The 21,329-nt window shown below is 35.7% G+C and overlaps 2 protein-coding genes across 5 annotated transcripts; both read left to right on the top strand.

Moving 5' to 3' along the window:
* The first annotated feature begins 206 nt into the window (after nt 1–206).
* LOC131665503 (tyrosine 3-monooxygenase) lies at nt 207–10,920 on the top strand. Of its 2 annotated transcripts, XM_058937407.1 has the most exons (7): nt 207–546; nt 5,186–5,297; nt 5,407–5,538; nt 5,621–5,680; nt 6,516–7,335; nt 7,856–8,147; nt 8,230–10,920. In XM_058937407.1, the coding sequence occupies exons 1-7, from the start codon at nt 481–483 to the stop codon at nt 8,464–8,466; spliced, it is 1,719 nt and encodes a 572-aa protein (XP_058793390.1). In that variant the 5' UTR covers nt 207–480; the 3' UTR covers nt 8,467–10,920. The 2 variants fall into 2 exon arrangements, with proteins under 2 accessions (XP_058793390.1, XP_058793391.1); XM_058937408.1 differs by lacking the exons at nt 5,407–5,538; nt 5,621–5,680.
* A 3,339-nt stretch (nt 10,921–14,259) lies between these two features.
* LOC131665513 (ras-related and estrogen-regulated growth inhibitor) lies at nt 14,260–21,149 on the top strand. Of its 3 annotated transcripts, none has more exons than XM_058937427.1 (6): nt 14,260–14,630; nt 15,313–15,432; nt 19,634–19,690; nt 20,240–20,313; nt 20,469–20,735; nt 20,849–21,149. In XM_058937427.1, exons 2-6 carry the CDS (start codon nt 15,336–15,338, stop codon nt 21,002–21,004), a joined length of 651 nt encoding a protein of 216 aa, XP_058793410.1. In that variant the 5' UTR covers nt 14,260–14,630; nt 15,313–15,335; the 3' UTR covers nt 21,005–21,149. The 3 variants fall into 3 exon arrangements, with proteins under 3 accessions (XP_058793410.1, XP_058793411.1, XP_058793412.1); XM_058937428.1 differs by having other exon boundaries at nt 15,298–15,432; XM_058937429.1 differs by lacking the exon at nt 14,260–14,630 and adding an exon at nt 14,932–15,254.
* The last annotated feature ends 180 nt before the right edge of the window (nt 21,150–21,329 follow it).

The raw sequence follows: 21,329 nt of genomic DNA, 5'->3' as shown, positions 1-21,329 counted from the left end.
AGATCGTCGAGCGCGCGGAGCGTTGCGCGCGCGTTATACGCGAGAGGCAACAGTAGCTTGGAGCTGGCGCTTGACGCGAGAGTGAGATAGAGCGAGAGAGAGTGGGGGCACCCCTGACCCCGGCAACAGGCTGCTCGGTGAAGGGAGGCTGCGTTTATAACTGCCGGCAAACCGCCCTGGAGACGCATTCGCTCGTTCGCTTCGCCCGCAGCAGATCAGGCTTAGGAAGCCCGATTTTAGAGTTGGCTTGAGATACGGTGCAGTTTTAGTTGAGACAAAAAAAAATTGCATCTTTCAACGCTTTCCTAATTTTGTTTTCTTGGCTAAAAGACGCCCTTTTATCTCGCCACTTAAACTTCATATTTTTCGCGATCTCTCGGGACTCCCCGTTTGGCAAAAGGATCTTACTTGAGCGCGTAGTGTCGCGACTGTTGAAATCTTTGATTTGAAGTTTTTTTTCGTACGAGAAAAGTAACAACAATGGCTGTTGCTGCCGCACAGAAGAACCGCGAGATGTTCGCCATCAAGAAGTCTTACAGCATTGAGGTGAGTTTTCATATTACAAATTTGGTTTTTCCATTTCTAAGAGCTGCACTTGTGTAATGTGAATAATTCAAGTCGATGCTCTCTTTAATTGTATTTGAATCATTGTATTTTTCCAAGAATCCCATTTTGTATAAGTTCGTTTAGTGATGACGTCTCCCGTTTATTATGGTTACTAATTTTTATAAAGCAGTCCAAGGTTACTTATCTATGTCAGAGAAACAAGTATGACTATTTTACAGACTCAAAACTAACTTTTTTACGAGAAATAATATGCCGTATAAAGTGCGAAGCATCTGAAACTGCAAGTGTAACTTTTATGAATTCAATAATGTCCCACCGTAAAATTAAATTTGAGCTTGTCATTCTGTTAAAGAATAAGATAATAATTACCAATAAATTTTGACTTTACGATTGCAAGAAAGAAAAAACGTCCAATTACTCGCGAGGCATTATTTTTATGACAAATAATTTAGTCAGAAGTACACAAACCGGTCTATATCTTGCACTTGTTGCATTCAAAATGACGCGCGGGATTTGAATTTTACGGTTTCTTGTACAATGACAACAAATGTTGGATTTTTTTTTACTTCGCTTTCGTTGCACCTTTTTATTAGCTTATCAATGTTGATATTATTTACTAGTGATTATTATCTTTTTATAATAAATTATATTGTCTTATGCAAATCTGAACTATCTTTGAAAGTCCGATTAAATTAATTATATTGTAATTACAATGACAACGTCGTGTGATATTTTTCATTGACTCGCTCAATATTAGTTCAGCATCACGATTACTTTGTTACACTTTAACTTTTTAATCTCATTACTTGAAACCAATGTGCAAAATAAGAAATCCAACTTATGATAGTCAATTTTCTTTTGTAGATCACATTTTTGTGCTTATGTTGTAAAATAAGTATTTTAATAATCTAAATAGCTAATTTTACACATTTTTGACCGACAGTTTTCGAACATAATTTAAAAAAAAACATAAAAAACATGGGGAACCGACGTGAAACTATGAAATGAATCGCGCTAAAGCATTTCCGTTCTTTGACCAAAAAAAAGAGGAAAAAAATCTCAAGTAGTATGACTCAAACAATGTCAGTTTCACCTTTTTAAAAATCACAAGCCGAAAAGCCAAACGGACTACAACTTTCGCATTGCAAATAGTCCCTCTACACTTCTGGTAATTTTTTTCGGCGGAAATCATGTGGCTACGTGACCAACAGCGCGCGCTTACACCTTTCGTTAAGAAAGAAGAATTACATCAGAAGCGGACGAGTAAAGTCGTTGCAAGTAACGCTTCTTCTTTTTCCCATAAGTGAAATTCTGAGCGCGTGCGTACAGCTTGTAAACAGTGACGAGTTGTCGAGCACCATCTAAGAGAGAAAGTATCAAACACACGCACACAGGCGCGCGACATGTACGCACAAGACACTAGAGCTGTGTGAATTTCAACGCGTTAGAGCCTTGGAATTTATAGATGATTTACGGCCTTCTATGGACCATACATTTTTTTCTTTTCTTGAAAATTGTGCAGCTAACTAGATGAACAGATTCAATTTCTTTTAGTCAGAATCGGAAACTCGGATTTTTCTGTATGCTTGTCCAAATCATTAACGAATACATATAGTAAAAAATAAACTAAATTATTATTTAAAAAAATATTCCAGCTATTAAATATCTTGATTGCCAGTATAATTATTAAAAATATTATCTTCGGTAGATTGAATAATAATTCACGTCGATCTTGTTGTCAAAGACATTCAATAATTAAAATACATGTAAACGAAGACACTATAATTATTTAAATAATACACTTCTTTATGATAACAGAACAAGCCGTATGCTAATTAATTATTTTGCCGATTACATGTAGATACAAATGACGTATAGCGGTATTTAAATAATTATAAATTCAATGTGTCATTTATTTATATTAAATGACATTATAGAAACTTACATGTTGATCCATTTTTATATACGCGGCAAGCTTCCTCATACCTTTCTCTTCCTCCCTCCCCTCTTGCTTTAACAACAAATCTAGCGACAAACGTAACACATTCGATAAGTAGATGATTATTCGGTTGGAACGCGCTTGTTACACGCAACAGACGTAAGATTCTGGAGAATACGCTTCTAAAATCACTTTTCACACGCGAAAATATGTAAGATACATCGAATCTTCTAGATTTTTTTTACTTTTTACGTCATTTATCTCTTGATTGTAGAATGAGGTTTTCTTTCTTTTTTGTTGTTTCATTTACATTTTCACGTTTGATTCTCATTGAACTCGTGCCAAGCCTCTGCTGTAATCTTTTTTTTCTACTCCGGCATTGAATCTACCTATTCGAGTGATTAGTTAAAAAAAAAAAGAAGAAAAAAGTGCTTTGTTAATATAAAGTAAAATCGCTCCAGTTGACAGTGGAAAAAAATTGTCGATCGTTTTCACAAGAAACGAGAAGTATCTCGAGATATACGCGGGCTGCCGATTCCTTATTCACGTGCGCGTCCCTGAACTCAAATCAAGACACCTGTGGTATACATCGACATCGCGACATTGTCCGATCAGCTGTTCGCGTCTATAAAAAATGGATATACCGGAAGAATGGCAGCAGCGTGTCGGTCTGTCTGTCTTTCTTTTTTTCTACAATGTGTAAACCTAGACGCACATCTTGCACACGTGATTGCAAGCACGTACTTGAACGCACTTTGACGTCTCTCTCGTGCAACCGTTTGATTTATGTGTAGATACGTAATTAAGAGATCCGCCTATGCGCGTCTCTCGGAATTTATTTTGGAATATTCATTCGCATTTTTCTTCTCTCGCGATAGACAGTTCAACTTTATGTTAAGCGATTCTTCAACGCGTGAAATTTAAATAATTATAAGAACGATCGGTGAGATATTCGAATCGATATGAGTTACGAAAGAAAGAAGAAAGAGTTTTAAAAGTCGCGCATGGTATAAGGAAAACAATATTTAAAATGATGCCGATTTGAAGATAAATCTTATGGTGAAGTGGAAAAAAAGAACTTGTTTATAAACACATACTTTCCGATAGTTACGCTCTCGTGCTGCACTATCATTCTCTTGCGCGATATATATACAAATGAAGCTCGTCTACCTCATTATCCACGTGCGCAGCTTGTTCATTATGAAGGAAGGGTAAAGAACGCTTGATTACTTTGAATATCAGCTTTTTTTCAATACAAACATATTTTCTCGATTTGTTTCATTTATCTTTTTTTTTTATTCTTACAAACGCCCATTGATGATCTCGACGCCAAAATGATAATAATCAACATACGCTTTAAACAAGTACATTGGCATAAAAAATTGTCACATCGAAAAGCAAACAGCCAACGTCGATCATCATGCGTGCAGTGCAAAAAAAATCAGAAAAAAAAAAAAAAAAAGAAACAGGTGTCTTAGACTTCATCAGATGAGGAATGGATTTCTCAATCGATCGTCCTTGCCAGTATGGGCTCTCTCGTAGCAGCAGCTCTCCGTAATTATGAATATCTTATAAAATCGACGATCTACTTGGCGCGCGTGCAACAAAATAACGCGAGGCCGCAAAGAACAAGGCTGGACTCACGTGCTGCCGCCGTCGCGACCGTTAGGAGGCTCGCCCCCACATGCATGCATACACACAGACGCAATTCATTCCAGTTATGTTGATTAAGCCTGTTGTTACCGCCTCTCGTGGATAAAAATACGTTTGAACCTGTGCGCCGATTACGTCGCGATTTTTCGTCGGAGGAAAAAAAAAGAAAAAAGGAGAGTGAGTCTGCAACAGCGTACGGTAATCGTGTCAATGCTGCAGTTACAGACGAAAAAAAAAAAAAAAAAAAAAAAAAAAGAAACGTACAGAACGGAAAGTTAGCGAAAAAATGATAAAGATCGCGGTTATAACGGAACGTTTATTCGCGAGATGACTTTGTGATCAAGATTACTGTGACATGTGATGTGATTGAATATTTATATTGGGCATCACAAGTACACCCGGTTTTACGCGAATATACGCGAAATCGATGAAAAAAGAAAGAAACAGGTAGGAAAGCGTCAGAGTGTCGTAATAAACTGGCGGCGGTGGTGCACACTCATCGTTCGGCGATCTCAAGTCTCGAGTACTTGGCCCACTTTTAGCGTTGATGAGCGCGAAATGCATCCGCGGCAAAAACGCGACCTTTGACTCATCGTGATTCTGCCTTTTTTTATAACTGGATTTTGGAGTAACTCATGCTTAAAATTGAATCTCATTGATTTGCAGTGCGTGAAAATAGGAATTAGAATATTTCCATTTCCTAAAGCTTCAAGCGCAGACCAGTCCAAGCTTGTCAAGTGCAATTTTATTTTCTGTCTCCCTTATGCGCAAAAGGGATGGAGTCGTTATAGGACGGAAATGACGTGTGGCCTTTTGTTCAACCACCTAATCGTCGTCAACAGTGCGCTATTGTTCTGTAAAGGATATCTCTAGGTCACTCGGCTAAGTTGTCCCTTTCAATTCGAGTGAATTATAAGACGAAACTTTTTAATTAGAGCTAAACGAGTGGAATTCTTTTTTTTCCCGAGCGTGAAAAAGGTTCCTTTTTTGTGAGATGTTAATGTGAATGTTTGTTTTTGATTTCAGAACGGATATCCAGCAAGACGTCGTTCTCTCGTAGATGACGCTCGTTTTGAAACACTGGTGGTGAAACAGACGAAGCAGAGCGTGCTTGAAGAAGCACGCCAGCGAGCGAATGGTAAATTTTCGATGTTGCACGGCAAAATTATTGTAGTTTATATTTCCTTTCTTCTCGTTGTCAATCGATGTTGCATGTTTTGTGTTTTTCCTTGTTTCGCTCAAATTAGATACCACCGATCCAACAATTTATGGACAGGAGCAGATTAAGAAGGAGGATCAGCCTTTTGCCGACTCGTCGACTGAATCATCTAGCGATGACGAGCAACAAGAGACTCTTGCTTGTGCTGCTAAAGAAGGAGGTACGTGATGTTGTAGTGTTTTCTTCTCTTCGTTTTGTTACTTTTGCACGTTGCATGACAGTCTTAACTTTGTAATTTATAGAAGCTAAAGCGGAAGCTTCATCCTCTGACGGCGAGGGGAAAGGTGACGACGATGATGAACGTAAGTAGAAAAAAAAGAATAAATAACTCGACCCCGAAAAAAAAGAACTCGCAACGGTAAAAAGACCTCATTTAGAGAAAGTTCCCCTCATTGTCGTTAAAGACGAGTGCACTTCTTCAAATATCTCGAGTGCCTGCCTTCTTTTTCTCGCCATGCATTTGAAAATTTTGTAAATTGCGAGACTTTCTTTCATGCCCAGAATTATTGCCGAGAATTCTTTCGAGTCTCATGTGTGAACCTTCTAATATTTGAGTCAAATTTTTTTTTGAAAGAAATTTTCCCCAAAACAATTGGCAATCTGTTCAGCATTAATTATTTATACGAAGAATATCATAATATTCCTATAATATTGAAATTTTCAATTTTAACATCATACACGGATACCGATTCTCAATCAACTCTCACAACCTCACCAATATATAGACAGTGATATATTTTAAAGGTCCATTGCATGGCTCGTGAAGCGTGTGTATAACGCAGTTAGCCGTGTCCCCTTTTCACCCGGCCACTCGTCGCTTTTACGCGCGCGATCACGTGCACCGCCTAGGCACTCTCACTTCTCTTTCTCCATTACCTTTATTACCTTTGATGCCCGGAAATGGACTTAAAATTGCTGCTAGCCAACCCCCACGCCATCGTCTCGACGCGCGGAGAATTCCAAAAGACTCGCTAAGTGATTTCTACTTGTTCTCGGTAATGACGTCACTTATTCCGCGTTGTTACGTTATATCGGTTAATACTTAAAAATTAATTTTTTCTCTACAATCTCCATTTTAAAAGCTAATCCAAATTGAATTAAAACAACAGTTAAAGAAATTTTTTACAATTCTTATAGATTTTGGCTTAACCGAGGAAGAAGTTGTATTGGCGCGCACCATCTCCGAGAATCCTGACGATCAGTCATTGCAATCAGCCGCAATGGTTCTGCGCTTGAAGGAAGGTATGACTACATTACCACGTATCCTCAAGACCATCGAGAACTTCAAGGGTCAAGTGGCTCATGTAGAGACGCGCCCATCGAAACGAGACAATCAATTCGATGTGTTGGTCAAGGTGAACATGAGTCGACACAATTTAGCATCACTGATCAGAAATCTACGTCAAGGATCATCCCTCGGTGGATTAACTCTTTTGCAAGACAAGACTAACGCTGTCACCGTGAAAGATCCATGGTTCCCACGTCACGCTTCTGATCTTGACAACTGCAATCATCTGATGACCAAATACGAGCCTGATCTGGATATGAGCCATCCTGGTTTCGCCGACAAAGAATACAGAGCTCGTAGGAAGCTTATTGCCGAGATCGCTTTTGCTTATAAATATGGAGATCCAATCCCAAGCATTCCATATACCGAGACCGAGAACGAGACCTGGAGGCGTGTATTCAACACTTTGGTCGACTTGGTACCCAAACACGCTTGTAAGGAATATCAGCGCGTTTTTAAGAAACTCACCGAGGAGAAGATCTTCCAACCACACTGCGTACCACAACTCCAGGAAGTCAGCGATTTTTTGAAGAGGAATACTGGTTTCACGCTTCGCCCTGCTGCTGGTCTACTTACCGCGCGTGACTTCCTATCAAGCCTTGCATTTAGAATATTCCAGAGCACTCAATATATTCGTCATATTAACAGCCCTTACCACACGCCCGAACCGTGAGTATATGATATATCTTCAATTTTCTTCATAAAATATTAAATTAATGAAGTGCAAGGGAGTGTCGTCGGGCATGAATTTTTTCAAGTGAATAAAGAATCTAGCAAGTCATGGCGTATGCACAAACGTGTAAAATTTATGCTTCATTAGCACAGTTCAATCAAAGATATGCACTTCTGACATGTCAAGTTGACACCTCGGAAACACAAGCTCACGTTCTCGTTCGCCCGCTGGGCAATCAATATGAGCCAACGCGGTATATAGCATACGCTTGCGTGCAATGGCAAAGTGTCCTTTCGCTCTCTTCGAGCGAACGATAATAATGGAATCAGTTCTGCCTCTCTAAGCTTTTAATGGAACTCTAATTGGCTTTTAACGACACGACGATGACGCTCTCGCTGTGTTAATTCACTTGTACGGCACTCGTTTCTCCTTGCAACTTCGAAATTTCGATATGCCTTATCGATATAAGCTACCAACAAACTTCTATTGAAACGCAATTACAATTTTGCCCCTCAGTGATGCAATCCACGAACTGCTTGGACACATGCCTTTGTTGGCCGACCCAAGTTTTGCTCAATTCTCCCAGGAAATCGGTTTGGCATCTCTTGGTGCTAGTGACGAGGAAATCGAGAAGCTTTCAACTATCTATTGGTTCACCGTTGAGTTTGGTCTCTGCAAGGAAGGAAATGAAACCAAAGCTTATGGTGCTGGTTTGCTCTCCGCTTATGGTGAGCTTCTTCATGCTCTTAGTGATAAATGTGAGCACCGGCCATTCGAACCATCCACCACTGCTGTTCAACCTTATCAGGTACTTCAATTGTTCTTCTTCAAAATTATAATTTATTATTAATATAATTTGTACGAATGTTGATTTGTATTTTTCTTTGAAGGACCAAGAATATCAACCAATCTACTACGTAGCTAACAGTTTCGAAGATGCCAAGGAGAAATTCCGTCGTTGGGTATCGACGATGTCACGACCATTCGAAGTAAGATTCAATCCCCACACGCAGAACGTTGAAGTACTTGACAGTGTTGAAAGGTTGGAAGGTGCAGTATCACAGTTGAACATAGAACTAACTCATCTGACAAATGCCATTAACAAAATGAAGACATCGTTCGCGTAACCGGCAACTACTGAAAACGAAGACGACGACGATGATGATGATGATAATGATGAAGAACACGAGGGGGTAGATGATGAAGATGAGTTGTCGACCGATCAAATGCGCCAGGACTATTCGCTCAAGGACCAACTCAAGAGACGCGCGCGTTCATCGTGGATCAGGTATCGGCGACAGTTCTGCCATGCCCTTTAAGCATATATATCATGATAATGTATATATAAAGATATTTACGCGTAGATTAGACATCTTCAAAAGGGAAAAAAGTATCATAAATGTTGGTGTTCTAAATTATAATCGGTAGATATGTTGCCGTCACATTTGGGCAGGCCGATATATAGGATTTTTCTTATATCTATATGCCAGCCTTTTGATTCTAAGTGTCGACATTTGTGTCTTTAATTTTTTTTTAATTTGTCCGCTTACATAGAATGGCAGAACGCACATATAGTACGCAGATTTCAAACTTTATTGTTGTTGCTAACTAAAAAAGTACACGTTATCTCCAGTTCGTAAGAATGGGGTAATTGTGTTGCTCTACCAACGAATGCTTTAGAAATAAGAAGTGAACTCTTGTTATTTGATCGTTCATTCATTCTCAACACATTAACTATCAAAGAAACGATATGTTCGCTAGGATTATACAAATTATATATTAGAAACATACTAAGCCACGACAAACACGACTTTTACCATTTTACACATGTATACATATACACATATGCACACACACACACACGCGCGCGCGCGCACGCACGCACGCACAGAGTTGCATACACGCATTTTATGGCAGAAAATTAATCGATATATTAAACGTATGTACGTTGCAGTCGGTGTATACGTGAATACAGTAATATTTCTTTTTCCTTTTAAAAAGGTTATTTTTCAATAGTTGTTCGATTGATGTCTACACTCTCGACATGTTTTTTTGGAAGATTCTCACTGAGACCAGAGTTAATTTGTATATTGTCTTCGGAAAATTACACATAGCGGCCTGAGAAAATCCTTTGAGACATGTCAGAGTTCAAACAATGTCGCGGTTATACGATTGCATGAAAAGAAAATATTTGATAAATACGAATAATCGATGATTTTTTTCATTATCGTGTAAAGATAAATACACGCACACACGCACATGTACACCTTCGTTATCGTTCATCAGGTTTTATTATTCCTTATCTCGCCCTTTGTATAAAGTCTCGCTCCTTCTCCATTTACTGCGTTCGATTTTTATTTTATTTTTACTTCTCACTGTTTTCTTTTTTGTCCCTTTCTCTTCTATCTTTCAGTGTATTTTCAATTTTTCTTTTTCAAACTTTTACGCGGAAGAAGCGCACGTGCGGTGTAGCATATGCGACCTGAAAGTATTATTAGTTTGCGGATAAGACAACACGCTCGGAGAGTCGGACATTTTTTTTTTCATTTTTCTATAATGACGATCTTTGTAAAATTATTCGGTTGATGTGAATTTCTTTTTTTTCTCTCTCCGACTTCTGATTTTTAAGCGCATGCTCCGAGCGAACCGCACGTGCACATAAACACTATTTGTTTATATTATTTTATTATATATTTTATTGTATTAATTGTGTATCTTATATCAATATGTTATTCCTATGTTTTATTGTTAGCGTATTTCTGTATATCAGCTAATTTAAAAGAACAATCAACTAAAACAGCAAGCATCTGCCTGAACTGCTAGGATTGTACAGATAATTATCTACACTCTATATGCACAGTTTATTCGAATACAGTGTATTTTGTTTATTCAAAGTTGTCATAGCTAATTAAAAACCATAGTTAAGAGATTAGAATCACCCTTGCTCAAGGTAACAAATTTCATTCTCAACTAATGGACAATAAATATTCTTTTTTAAGACTCTTAACTGTTCTGGTTAGCAATGATACTTCTTGTGATCTTGTTAGTTAAAACCGAAATGTAAAATTGATACGTTTTTCATCTATATAAAATTTGTTGTTTTTTATAATTATTATTATTCTTTTGTGTTTGTGTATGAGAAAGTCAGACGCGATTATATAATCCAAAATAACGAGTTGCGCGTGTTAATTATTCAATAAAACGTATCAAAGAAAGTACATGTATTAAAAAACAAATAAAATTTATGCATTCCATATATCAAATAACGAGTATATATTTCAATAAGATCTCTTTGCCGACCTTGTGTAAAAGATGTTTAGCGTGTATCGGTTAATTGTTGGTATTGTACTTAAAAATGTTTGAGAGGATTAAGATATAGAAAATCAGTAATTACTTTCACGACAAAATTTCTTAACTACTTTTTTTGACAATTATAATTACTCATAGTACACACTATAAGTATTACATTTATGCCTCTACGTAGCAAACATAACCAGCATTAACAGATAGCACTTAAATACCTATGTGACTCACTTCGTTTGTATTATATTGTAAAATATCAGCATAATAAATGAATTTAATGAGAACCCTTGCTTGTGTATTTTATCTCATCTAAAATTCTTCACCATTCCTAAACTGTAATTTGAAATGAATTAATTGATGTTATTCATAAACACGCTTATTAAACAAATGTATCTTCCATAACCTGAACTGACCCGTCATTTTCAAAAACATGCACTCTAGATATCAACAAATTCCTCAATTTCTGCTAAAATACAAATTTAGTAATCATTTTCACCCATGGACATCATAAAGTCAAAATCAGTGAATAGTGGTATGCTTTTAAAAACATCGTGTTGTCACGATCACTGCGACGGTGAGTTAAGTAATGCTTTCTATCAACCTCAATGTATCCTGTTCTAAAAAGGTTTTTTTTCTATAATATAAAAACGAAAGCTCATTAAGTTGATAAATAAATTTATTATTAAGAAAAGTACTGATTCATATAAAATAACAATTAAAATTTTTTTATTTTGCTTGAAAAATGTAGGTTGTCAATCGACAGATTGGTTGTTCAAATGGATCACCACTGCACGTCGAGCATTACTGGCTTTATTTATGTTATCAAGCATAATAATTTACTGTATTCCACACACGAGAAAGCGTAAATATATTAGGTTAATCATGTCGATTTACGAAATTGCAAAAAGTAACCAATGATTTTTTTAGCTGCTAAAAGGGGATGTCATTTATTAATTGATCTGGTAGCAGGAAGTCTCAAAATAATCGTTGGTAAAATTGAAGACTCTGAACAAATGAAATCTAATGAAGAGAGCTCTGAAAATACGAAATCGTTGATTAATAGCAATAGCATTGATAGTCCTCAAGAAATTAGAATTGCTCCAGATATCATGAACAAACTGGAATCGTCATCTTTGTATTCTAAAAGAGATACTATTCAAAAAAATGAAATGTTGCAGAATCCCAAACAATATAATGTCAGTTTTATTGTGCCAGAATATAGGAGAAAGAGGTTTGTTATGTATCAAATCAATGTAATAGAACATTGATGGGAACTGTATATGATATAGGCAGGAGAAAAAATGTTTACAAAATGAAAGTGATTGGCTCAAGCATGGAAATGTATTATGTGAAATACACAGACCACGTGAAATGAAACTTAAGGAGAAATCTGTTAAAAGAGTTTCATTGCCACTGATGCAATTTGACACTTTTGAGCATCAGAAACTTAGTAGTGATTCTACGTCGTTAAGTTATAATTTTCGAGGATTTCAGAGAAAGTATGGTATTTTTTTCTTCAATTGTAAAGATATAAATACTTACAGAATTGTTTTTTCGTCTTTTTAAAATTATTTTTAATTCGATTTCCAGCAATGATAATAATATTATAGGATCTATAATTCAGGAATACATATTTTTCTATAGAAATTTTTTTATGATAAAATAATTATAATATATATTCCATTTCATAGAGACCTCAGAAGTAATAAGTATCAAAAACATTCAAAATCATACCCATTTCATTTTTCTAACGATGACTCGTACAACTATTTTGAATTATCCGATTTTGAGACGGACAATGTAAGTAAAGAGTGAATCTTCGTTTATAACATGTCTTTCATCAATTAAATTTTATTATATTGTTTATATCCTAAATTTTAACATGTTTGTATTTTGAAGACATCGTTGAACGGTATGTTAACGGATGATTCATTTGGTGACGCTTTGCAAGCAAGTAAAAAAGCGGTAAACAAAAACGTTCAAAAATCTAAAAGATTTGATGTTGATGACAGTAAGTATTTCAAAGTTGTTAAACTTCTATCATATAATATTTTTTCCTTTTTCTTTTTTAAAATATGTAGATCCAAATCGTCTCACGAAAGCAATGTCTTGGTTAAGCGATCAAATTCATCAATTCGAGTGCTCTTTGAAAAGTCTTTCTGCTAGTATAAATGTGAATATTGCGCAATTAAGAGATATTAATTTAACGGAATCACAGTATGGTAGGATTTCAACAAAAGACGTAAATGTGTTTTATTATCTTTAGAATATATTTCATATTTTTATTTTGTCTTTATTTTTCATTTATTATAATAATTACATTACAGTCAGTAAAACCGAGTATAATTGGACCACCTTTTACTAATTATTCTCATGAAATTGTAGTTAACAAAACTTTCGAAGCAAGCCAGAATATATCGACACGCGAAAAAGCAATAGATAAATCTGGTGGGACATAAATTTGCTAATGTCAACTAAAAATATGAAAATTATTTATGATAATAAATATACTATGATAATTGTTATAGTGATGACCGAACCATCGACATTATCGCGAATATTCGACTGGATTTTTGGAGAGGCAAAGCATGGTACACAGATGAAAGAGAAAAAAATTTTGAATATTGTAAAACAGAAGTTGTTGTAATTGTTATTTGAAATATATGCTTTTCTAGAAAATCAAAATTCAAAGAACCGAATATGTTTAAATACAACGAGCACGAAAGTGCTGACATCATGCTTACCGAAGAAGCTCTAAATGAAACTATACAGCGCTGAAAGCACAACAGGTAAGGTAGAGATTTATTTTATCAGATATAGTTTACTATCTATCGTTTTTATTGGTAAATGTACGTATCAAGAGTGGTTTTTTTGAATAGTTACCACTGAGGAGTGATATTTTCAAAGCGAGGCGAAAAAACTACTCTACATACATATACGAAGAAAAAAAATCTTACGTTAACAGAAAGATTACATTTATTTGATATTGAGATCTCACAATGAAATATTACTAAAATAAAAAAAAAAAGAGTAATTTATAATTGTACTGGTAAACGTAATAATTTGTGCTTTCGGGAACAAAATAATATGTATAATAAGTAAATACACAATTAGAAATTGAAAGCAGTTTTTTAAATCAAACGTTTACATGAAAATTAAGGTTTTATTTTTATCATATAATTGATGGATATATTTTGGCACAAAAAACATCTAATTTTCTATTAGATTAGTAAGTTCTGAAAATAGCAAAAATTATTGGAATGGATTTTCATCATTAATGTACGTTACTTCTAATATTTTATCATCGTACGCATACACATAATTCGTGTCAACAGCAAAATAATAGAAAAAAACATAATGGAAATATCAGCAAACTAATATAAAGAAATTGAAATAACAAAAGTATAAAATACATTTGTCACGATGAATATTAAACAGAAATGTTCTAAATACATAAAACGAAACTACAAAACCTTCATCAAAATTATGATACATGGAAGAAGGTATTTTCTTTGTATACAACACACGAGTGATATACGTGTTTTACTCGGCTGGCGAGGAGTTTAAAAAAAGAGATAAAAAGGGAGTAAGAGAAAAGCCCGCGCTTTAGTTAACCGCACGCGCCGCATGCAAGAGAGAAGAAGCAGACCAAGAAGACGCAGACAGTCGGGTTCGGGCCAAGAAACGCGGTGGACCATGCGGTTTAACTCCAGTTCTCCTCTTGGCTACACGTGACACGAAAGCCTCGCTGTGGCTTCCATGAACTTCTATCGAAGAAGCACTTTCAATTACTTTACTATAGCTTCAACGAGCTGATATTCAAGCTTTCATTTACAAATGTGAAGTTTTCAGTGTGGCGAAGCTCTTTTTATCAGTTTTTATGTTTGTTTTGTTGTTGTTTGAAAAAGTGCCGTAGTATGAAGATAAAGTTGCATCCGTAAAATTTTAACATTTACTGAACTTGCACATTTTTTTTCACTAAAGTGAAGTAAGTTTTTTTAATTTTAACGTTCTTTCAAAACCTCTGATTTATTTACCGTCAAGAAATTTCTTAACAATATATAGTAGCATGTACATTTCGAAGTATAAAATATAACAAAAATGAATATGCAATTGTTGTAAATTCTTCCTAAGTGTAGAAATTATCATTATTGACTTTACTTTACGATTATTTTGAAATGTATAAAGATATGTCAAAATTGTTTTCTTTTCCAAAAACACAATTGAAATATAAAAAAAGATGTCTATTATTATGATTGCTTTATTAGATTAAATGGATGAACAAATCTATACAAATTTGACTTTCTAATAATAAAAAAATTGACACGCATTATATTTAAAAATCAATAATCTGACAAAGAAAACCACAAAATTCAACGATCTAATAACAAGCTGTCAATTTGTATCTCGCAACTAATGGGAGAAAGGGAGGGGAAATTCTTGCGGCTTTCGCCTCCAGACAAAAAAGCTCGGAAAGCGCCACACGGTGAAACTAAGTAAGGAGGTCAATGCCTTCCCGCGAAGGAAAATCACTAGGCACTTTGACCCGGAAATAAAAAAAGAACAAAAAGGGAATCAAGTGAAAGAAGGCATTTATAGGCTTACTCTGCCGGTGCGTGCGGCTAGAAAGAGAGAATAACAATTTTGAAATGGAGGTTTGTTCTTTTTAGATTGGTGGCTCGATGCCCCGATCATGACGTCCAATGCGATCAGGGGCATACGCAGAAAAAAGAGCTCACTTAGCGACGTTAAGGTAGCTGTGATTGGCGCGCCAGGAGTTGGCAAAAGTGGTGAGTCTGCTTATTTCCTTATTTTCTCGGCTATATTTGGACTTCAATCGTGGCTGAATTGTGAAAAGCGACGACCAGTAGCGTTGAAGCCAATCCACAGATACTCAATGATCTAGCTTTATTTAACTTTTAAAATCAATGGTCATCAAATTAGTTTTTTAAATAATAAAATAAAATAGTTAGCGACGAATGAGTTAAAATTGATTTTGTTGATTCAACGTTAGTAGAGTGCAAAAGTATATGATATTTTCATGGTCTGAAATTAACTTCTTTCCATTCATATTTTTATGGCTACCTGTAAAATCCAAATTGCAGTACATTAAACGAGTTAATTAATGTGCGCAAAACTTAATAGCTTCTAAAATAATTCACTTTGTGTATGTAGAAGCAAAATTACAAATCTGAAATTGCACACTCGTGCTCATTTTGAACTGCTGCCAAGATTATAGGAAAAAACTTTTTGGAATGACATCAAAAACTTGAAATCATCTTTGAATCTTATTGGAGAAACTTTTGGGGATTCGAATTGTTACATGTCAATAAATTAAATATTTTGTATCACGATACATTTAAAAGATTTTCAATGTTGATTCCTATGAAATGTGAATTTGGTCAAGACGATGACAAAAGAGAATCATTTCATGTTGTTATACTTGATGAGTCTATTAGTCGAGGATCTTGCTCACTACTAACAATTCTAGTCCACCAATTCAAATTCTCTTCAATTAAAAAAAAAAATATGTGATAAATAAATCAAAAGACCTAGCACAAAAACACTGTAAGCATGGAAAAATTCAATTGTAGATTCAAACTGATAATGCTCGAAAACACATCGCAAACTTAAAGCAAAGCTTAAGCCAATCGAACGGATTGTATACGAGAAATATTCCGGACGAAACGCAGCAACTTCAACTATATTTTATTCGTCGCAATATAGAATCTCGGGCATGTTTACAAAAGCATTTTGCATACTCGGGCGCGGAAAATGACGCGTGGAACTTTAAAAGATTCGAGGGAGGCACGCACGTGTTGCCCCTGAGGAGAAAAGAGAGCCAAGCCGGAATTTTCGGGTAATGGCACACGTGCTTTTGCGAGAAGTCGCCGTGCCGCACGTGGGATACATAATTCCGTCACTCTCTTTCGGCTTGCGAACTGTCTGAATCACCATCCTACTCGATTATATTATCCTATCGATCGACTTCGATTATACAAGCACCTGTTATTAATTCGACTATGCCTTTGGAGTTTGTAAGTTAACTCTATTTTGATATGATTTCATTTTGTTTTAACGGTTAATATACGACGAATAAAATTCCGATCTGAAACGATAATGAGATTTCCAAAGGCAAAGCGATGATATTTTCTATTACGACAAGAGATCTATGGTTGGCTGCTGAAAGTCATTGTTCCAAGCTCCCTTTTGTCTTTGGTCAGCTGTACGCTTTTCCATTTGTTGCCTCTTGTCTGCTTTTCATACCGTACGCACTCTGTATGCTCGCACTCGTTGCTTTGCTATTCTGCGCTTTATGTGACAAAAGTTGCCATCACATTCTGTCAACCGGTAAGCGTTTAAAACTTCGTAAGTTGTACTTTGAAATAAGAATGGAGTGATACCAACTTGGTTGATGTATTTTAACAGTTTTCATTTGGCGCGGAATTTTTCAAAAAATACTTCAGATCAGATAACACGTATTTTTTGAAAAATTCCGTTGATCATTTCCAACTGTCTAATTTTATACTAAAATCTGAAACTCTCATTGGATGATCGATTATTCTTCTCGACTTCCTTAACTGCATCGCGGTGTAAATACATAAACGGGAATAAACATCGTAAAATTTCCCACGGAAACAATGCAGCTGGTATTGTAGGAACGAAGCTTGGCATTCCTCTTCCGCCATTGGCAGACCGCCCGCGAGCCTTTTCAAAATTGCTCCTTCCTAAATAGAGACATTAAATTAGCGTGTTTACACGAACGCCGCAATGATAGTCTGTTGCGTTCATCGCTCCTTCAGAACTCGCAGTCCGCGAGCTTAGATTATTGCAGTGCGTTTGCAGGCAAATTGTTCGTACCGTTTGTACTATGAAGGCATGTATATGTATCATGGACTATGGACTATGTATATGTATCTATATGATAGTGGCGTGCTGTTGATTATTTGAACATGTATTTCTATGTACCAAGAATGTACGTAAAATGGTTATATTAATTCCTGTACTATAGATACCATCAATCCGTCGCTAATATTGCCTTATTTTACAAACTTGATGTAGGATATGATTATAAAAAGATTTTGATAATGTATAATAAAAATCACTGACGTTATAAAATTAATCAAAAACAAGTTAATCAAATGCCCTAACTTATAAATTAGGTCCTTCCAAAAATCAGGTAGTTGTCTATCCTGATAAAACGCATGATAAATACTAGGAATTTAGTCTCGAGCCATAAAAGAGAAGTAGATAATGTATTTTTGGGCAAAAGCTAAACCATATACCGATAAGACTATTTTCAGCTTCTTCGTCACTGGATCTTGTTTCGATTTTAAGTGCTTCGTCCTAATTTTTCATTGAAGTTATTTCGTCATCACTACTACTTTGTAAGATCGGCGTCTCGTCTACATCATCAAAATATATTGACAGCCGTCTCGTTGCTCTATTTGGGTCGATTCATTTTACTTTTGACAACTTTTGATGACTGCAATGCTTTCTTTTTCAAGATTTATTCAGTTATTTTGACAAATTATTTCGTCGTTATAGCAATTTAAATGTGAATGGAAACGTGTAATTACTATAATTTTCACGTATAAATCTTGGCTTAAAAACATCATTGTTGAAATAACAAGTATCGGAAGATTTTCAAAATTCATATCCTGTTATTCTAATAGAGTTATGTGCTCGGCTGGTTAGTGTCAATCACGCTTTTGATGCTTAAAATAGGCGTTAAAGATTGCTTCTTTATTTCCGATGTATACGATTTCGAAAACAGCTTTTATTTTTTTTGCATTTTGCCACCGAACTCCAAAAACGTTTCATCTCGTGGCTGTTCTTGACTAAATATTTAGTCTGTTAGCATACTTTGAACATCAAACTGTAAACCCGTCATAACTTCGCTGAAAACCTTTGGTTTTCATATGAAAAATCAGAAAGTCTTTTTGGCGGACAGATATTGCATACTTATTTTTAGTCAAAATCGTGTAAGTATAATCACAACTTTGCTCGCTTAAATTTGATAACATCAACAAACTTTGGCTCTCGTAAAATCATCTTATTTACACGGTATCATCGTGCTTTATTGATTTGTCCGCTACAATACGCTTCTTTTCACATGAATCAGCCATTTATTACAACCAAACTTAAATAATCGCAATTTCTTTTATCGACAAAAAAGAAAACCAAAATCTCATAAATCATAAAATCACAAGAATAATCCATACGTATAATATCAAAAAAAAAAATAAAAAAATAAAAAGCAGTAATCTATAGATGGAATATCCGAAGCCAAGCATTACTCCGGTAGCCGCAAAATAGAGGAAGTCGCAAGCTCGCTCCAAAAATCAGAGTCTCCCAAGCGCGTTATATCACTGCCCATACTTGCAATGTTTATGTGCTTCGCCCGCACATACACGTCAGTAAAAGAGCGAGAGAGAAAGAGAGAGAGAGAGAGAGAGAGAGATAGGCAGCTTCCACATGAGGTAAAAATAGTGTGGTACACCGCAAACCGGGTCACTGGGCTGCGGGACTCGTTTCGCATTAGCAGTGCTCAAACCCGCCCGCTGCGCCTCACTCTTTTTTTTTCTTCTTCCTCCTCAGCATATTGCATAATCGCGATATTCCGCGATAATTTCGATGTTTTTGTTCTTCCGTTCGTTCGAATATATTTTTGGCGTCGGCCCAATATCGCGATGCTTGTAATTTCTTTTAAATAAACTTTGAATTTGCAAACGAAAAACTGTAGATTTTACTTCGAAAATATAAATTGAACTTCAATGATACGACAACTGCACATCAATTTAAACACAGTAGAATGTCTAGACAGGGTCTTTCCGTTTACTTTTAAACATAAATTAGCTTCGCTGGTTCTATTTGAATTTCATCAGGGGCCAGACTTGAATTGAATAGGCAAAGCGAGATTCAAGTTTACCGTTAGGCAAACTTAAATTAGCAATTCATTGTCAAGTATATTTTTTCTTCTGTTTTCAGCCTTAACAGTGAGATTTTTAACCAGAAGATATATCGGCGAATATGATCACCAATCAGGTAGGAATGATTGATCGAATTCCTTCCAGACAATAAATTTCAAAAGTTAAGACCTATTTGGGTCGTCTTGCCTTGACTCGATACCATAAGAACTTGATACGACAAAATTTACATCTTCAATAAATGTAAAAACGAAATTGGTAGATACAGTGACTCTTTCGGAACTGAGAGAAAGTCTAAACAAACGATTAACCGGGTAAAAGAGATATTTGTCAAGGTTCTTCCATTGCCTTAACACAGCGCGCGCCGATGATCAAGGTGGCACGCTTTGAAAAATTGCCAGAACGCGCCGGACCCATCTCTTCTCTCGTGCGCCTGCTGTTGCCGGGCTAAATTTATCAGACGACAGCCGATTTGACATTAAGACGCATCTCTCGCTCTCGCGTAGAGAAAATTTCCAACTATCGCTTTCACTGATCAGCCGATGATTCGCCTTCACATTACGTCTATTTATTATTTTTCACGATCTAGACTGATGTTATAAAACAAAATTTCCGGTTTTATTTTTGCGTTCAAGTTTCATAACATACTTTACTATTTTGTTTTCAGAAACCAAGTACAAACATGAAGTTCTTGTCGATGGAGAGCCTATACTTTTTGAAATTTTAGACACTTGTCCTAAGGTAATTTTAATTGAATAAGAAAGCGCCCGAGCATTTTTAGAGAGACAAATTTTTATGAAATTGAAATTCTTCATTTTATCTCTTCGCAAGCGCTGTAATTGTAAATCCATACAGCCATTCAAAACCAACAAATCCTTTCTCGATATTTGTTACAGAGAGAGGATGAGCTTCCATCTTCGGAAACGTTACAGTGGGCTGATGGATTGTTGCTTGTATATTCAATAACTGACCGTAGCTCTTTCAACTTCGTACGGAAAGCTAAAGAAGCACTAGCAGTTGCCGATCCAGAAGCTGCTATGCCTCTTGCGCTTGTTGGCAATAAAGCTGACATGATTCACCTAAGACAAGTTAGCACAGAGGAAGGAGAAATTTTAGCTAAAGACTTTGAGTGCTGGTTCAGTGAAGTCAGTGCTGCTGAACAGGTAAAAATTCTTACAGTATTATAATAAACAAAATATACAAGTATATACTTTGAAAGAGCAAGTTTGCTTCAATGTTTGGAGAAATTTCCTAAACCTCTATAAACCTTTTTGAGGTAACTCAAGTTGCGGAATCCTTCCATGAATTATGCAGAGAAGTTCTTTCAGCTAGAAGGAGAAATAAACAATCATTACTCGACAGAATGCTTGGTGGCAAATCTACCAAAGTTTATTCCAGGGGAAAAAGCGATTCCGCATTGCCAAAAGATTGATGCCTTTTTTTTTAATGAAACAAGTATTCTAGCAATATCAATGGAATTAGATAAATGTTAAGGATCCTCACATGAAATGTCTATTTTTTGTACTTCCAGAAAAATGATTGAGCTAATAAAAGCTTTTCAGGTTTATTGAAATTTAAAAAAATTTCATTTTGTTCCTTGCGATTGTGTTTCTCCTTTGTAAAGTATGTTTACACAAAATTAGATTGTATTTTTACCAAACGCACTGAACTAAATACATACTTTTTTTAATATTCATTATATGATTGTTGCTTTAACATTCTAAAATATCAAGATTATATAATATACATTCCTTTAT

Source organism: Phymastichus coffea, unplaced genomic scaffold, assembly GCF_024137745.1.
Source record: "Phymastichus coffea isolate CEN01 unplaced genomic scaffold, Cenicafe_Pcof_1.1 PCOF00052, whole genome shotgun sequence".
Classification (NCBI taxonomy): Eukaryota; Metazoa; Arthropoda; class Insecta; order Hymenoptera; family Eulophidae; genus Phymastichus; species Phymastichus coffea.
This window is presented reverse-complemented; position numbering and strand designations above follow the sequence as displayed.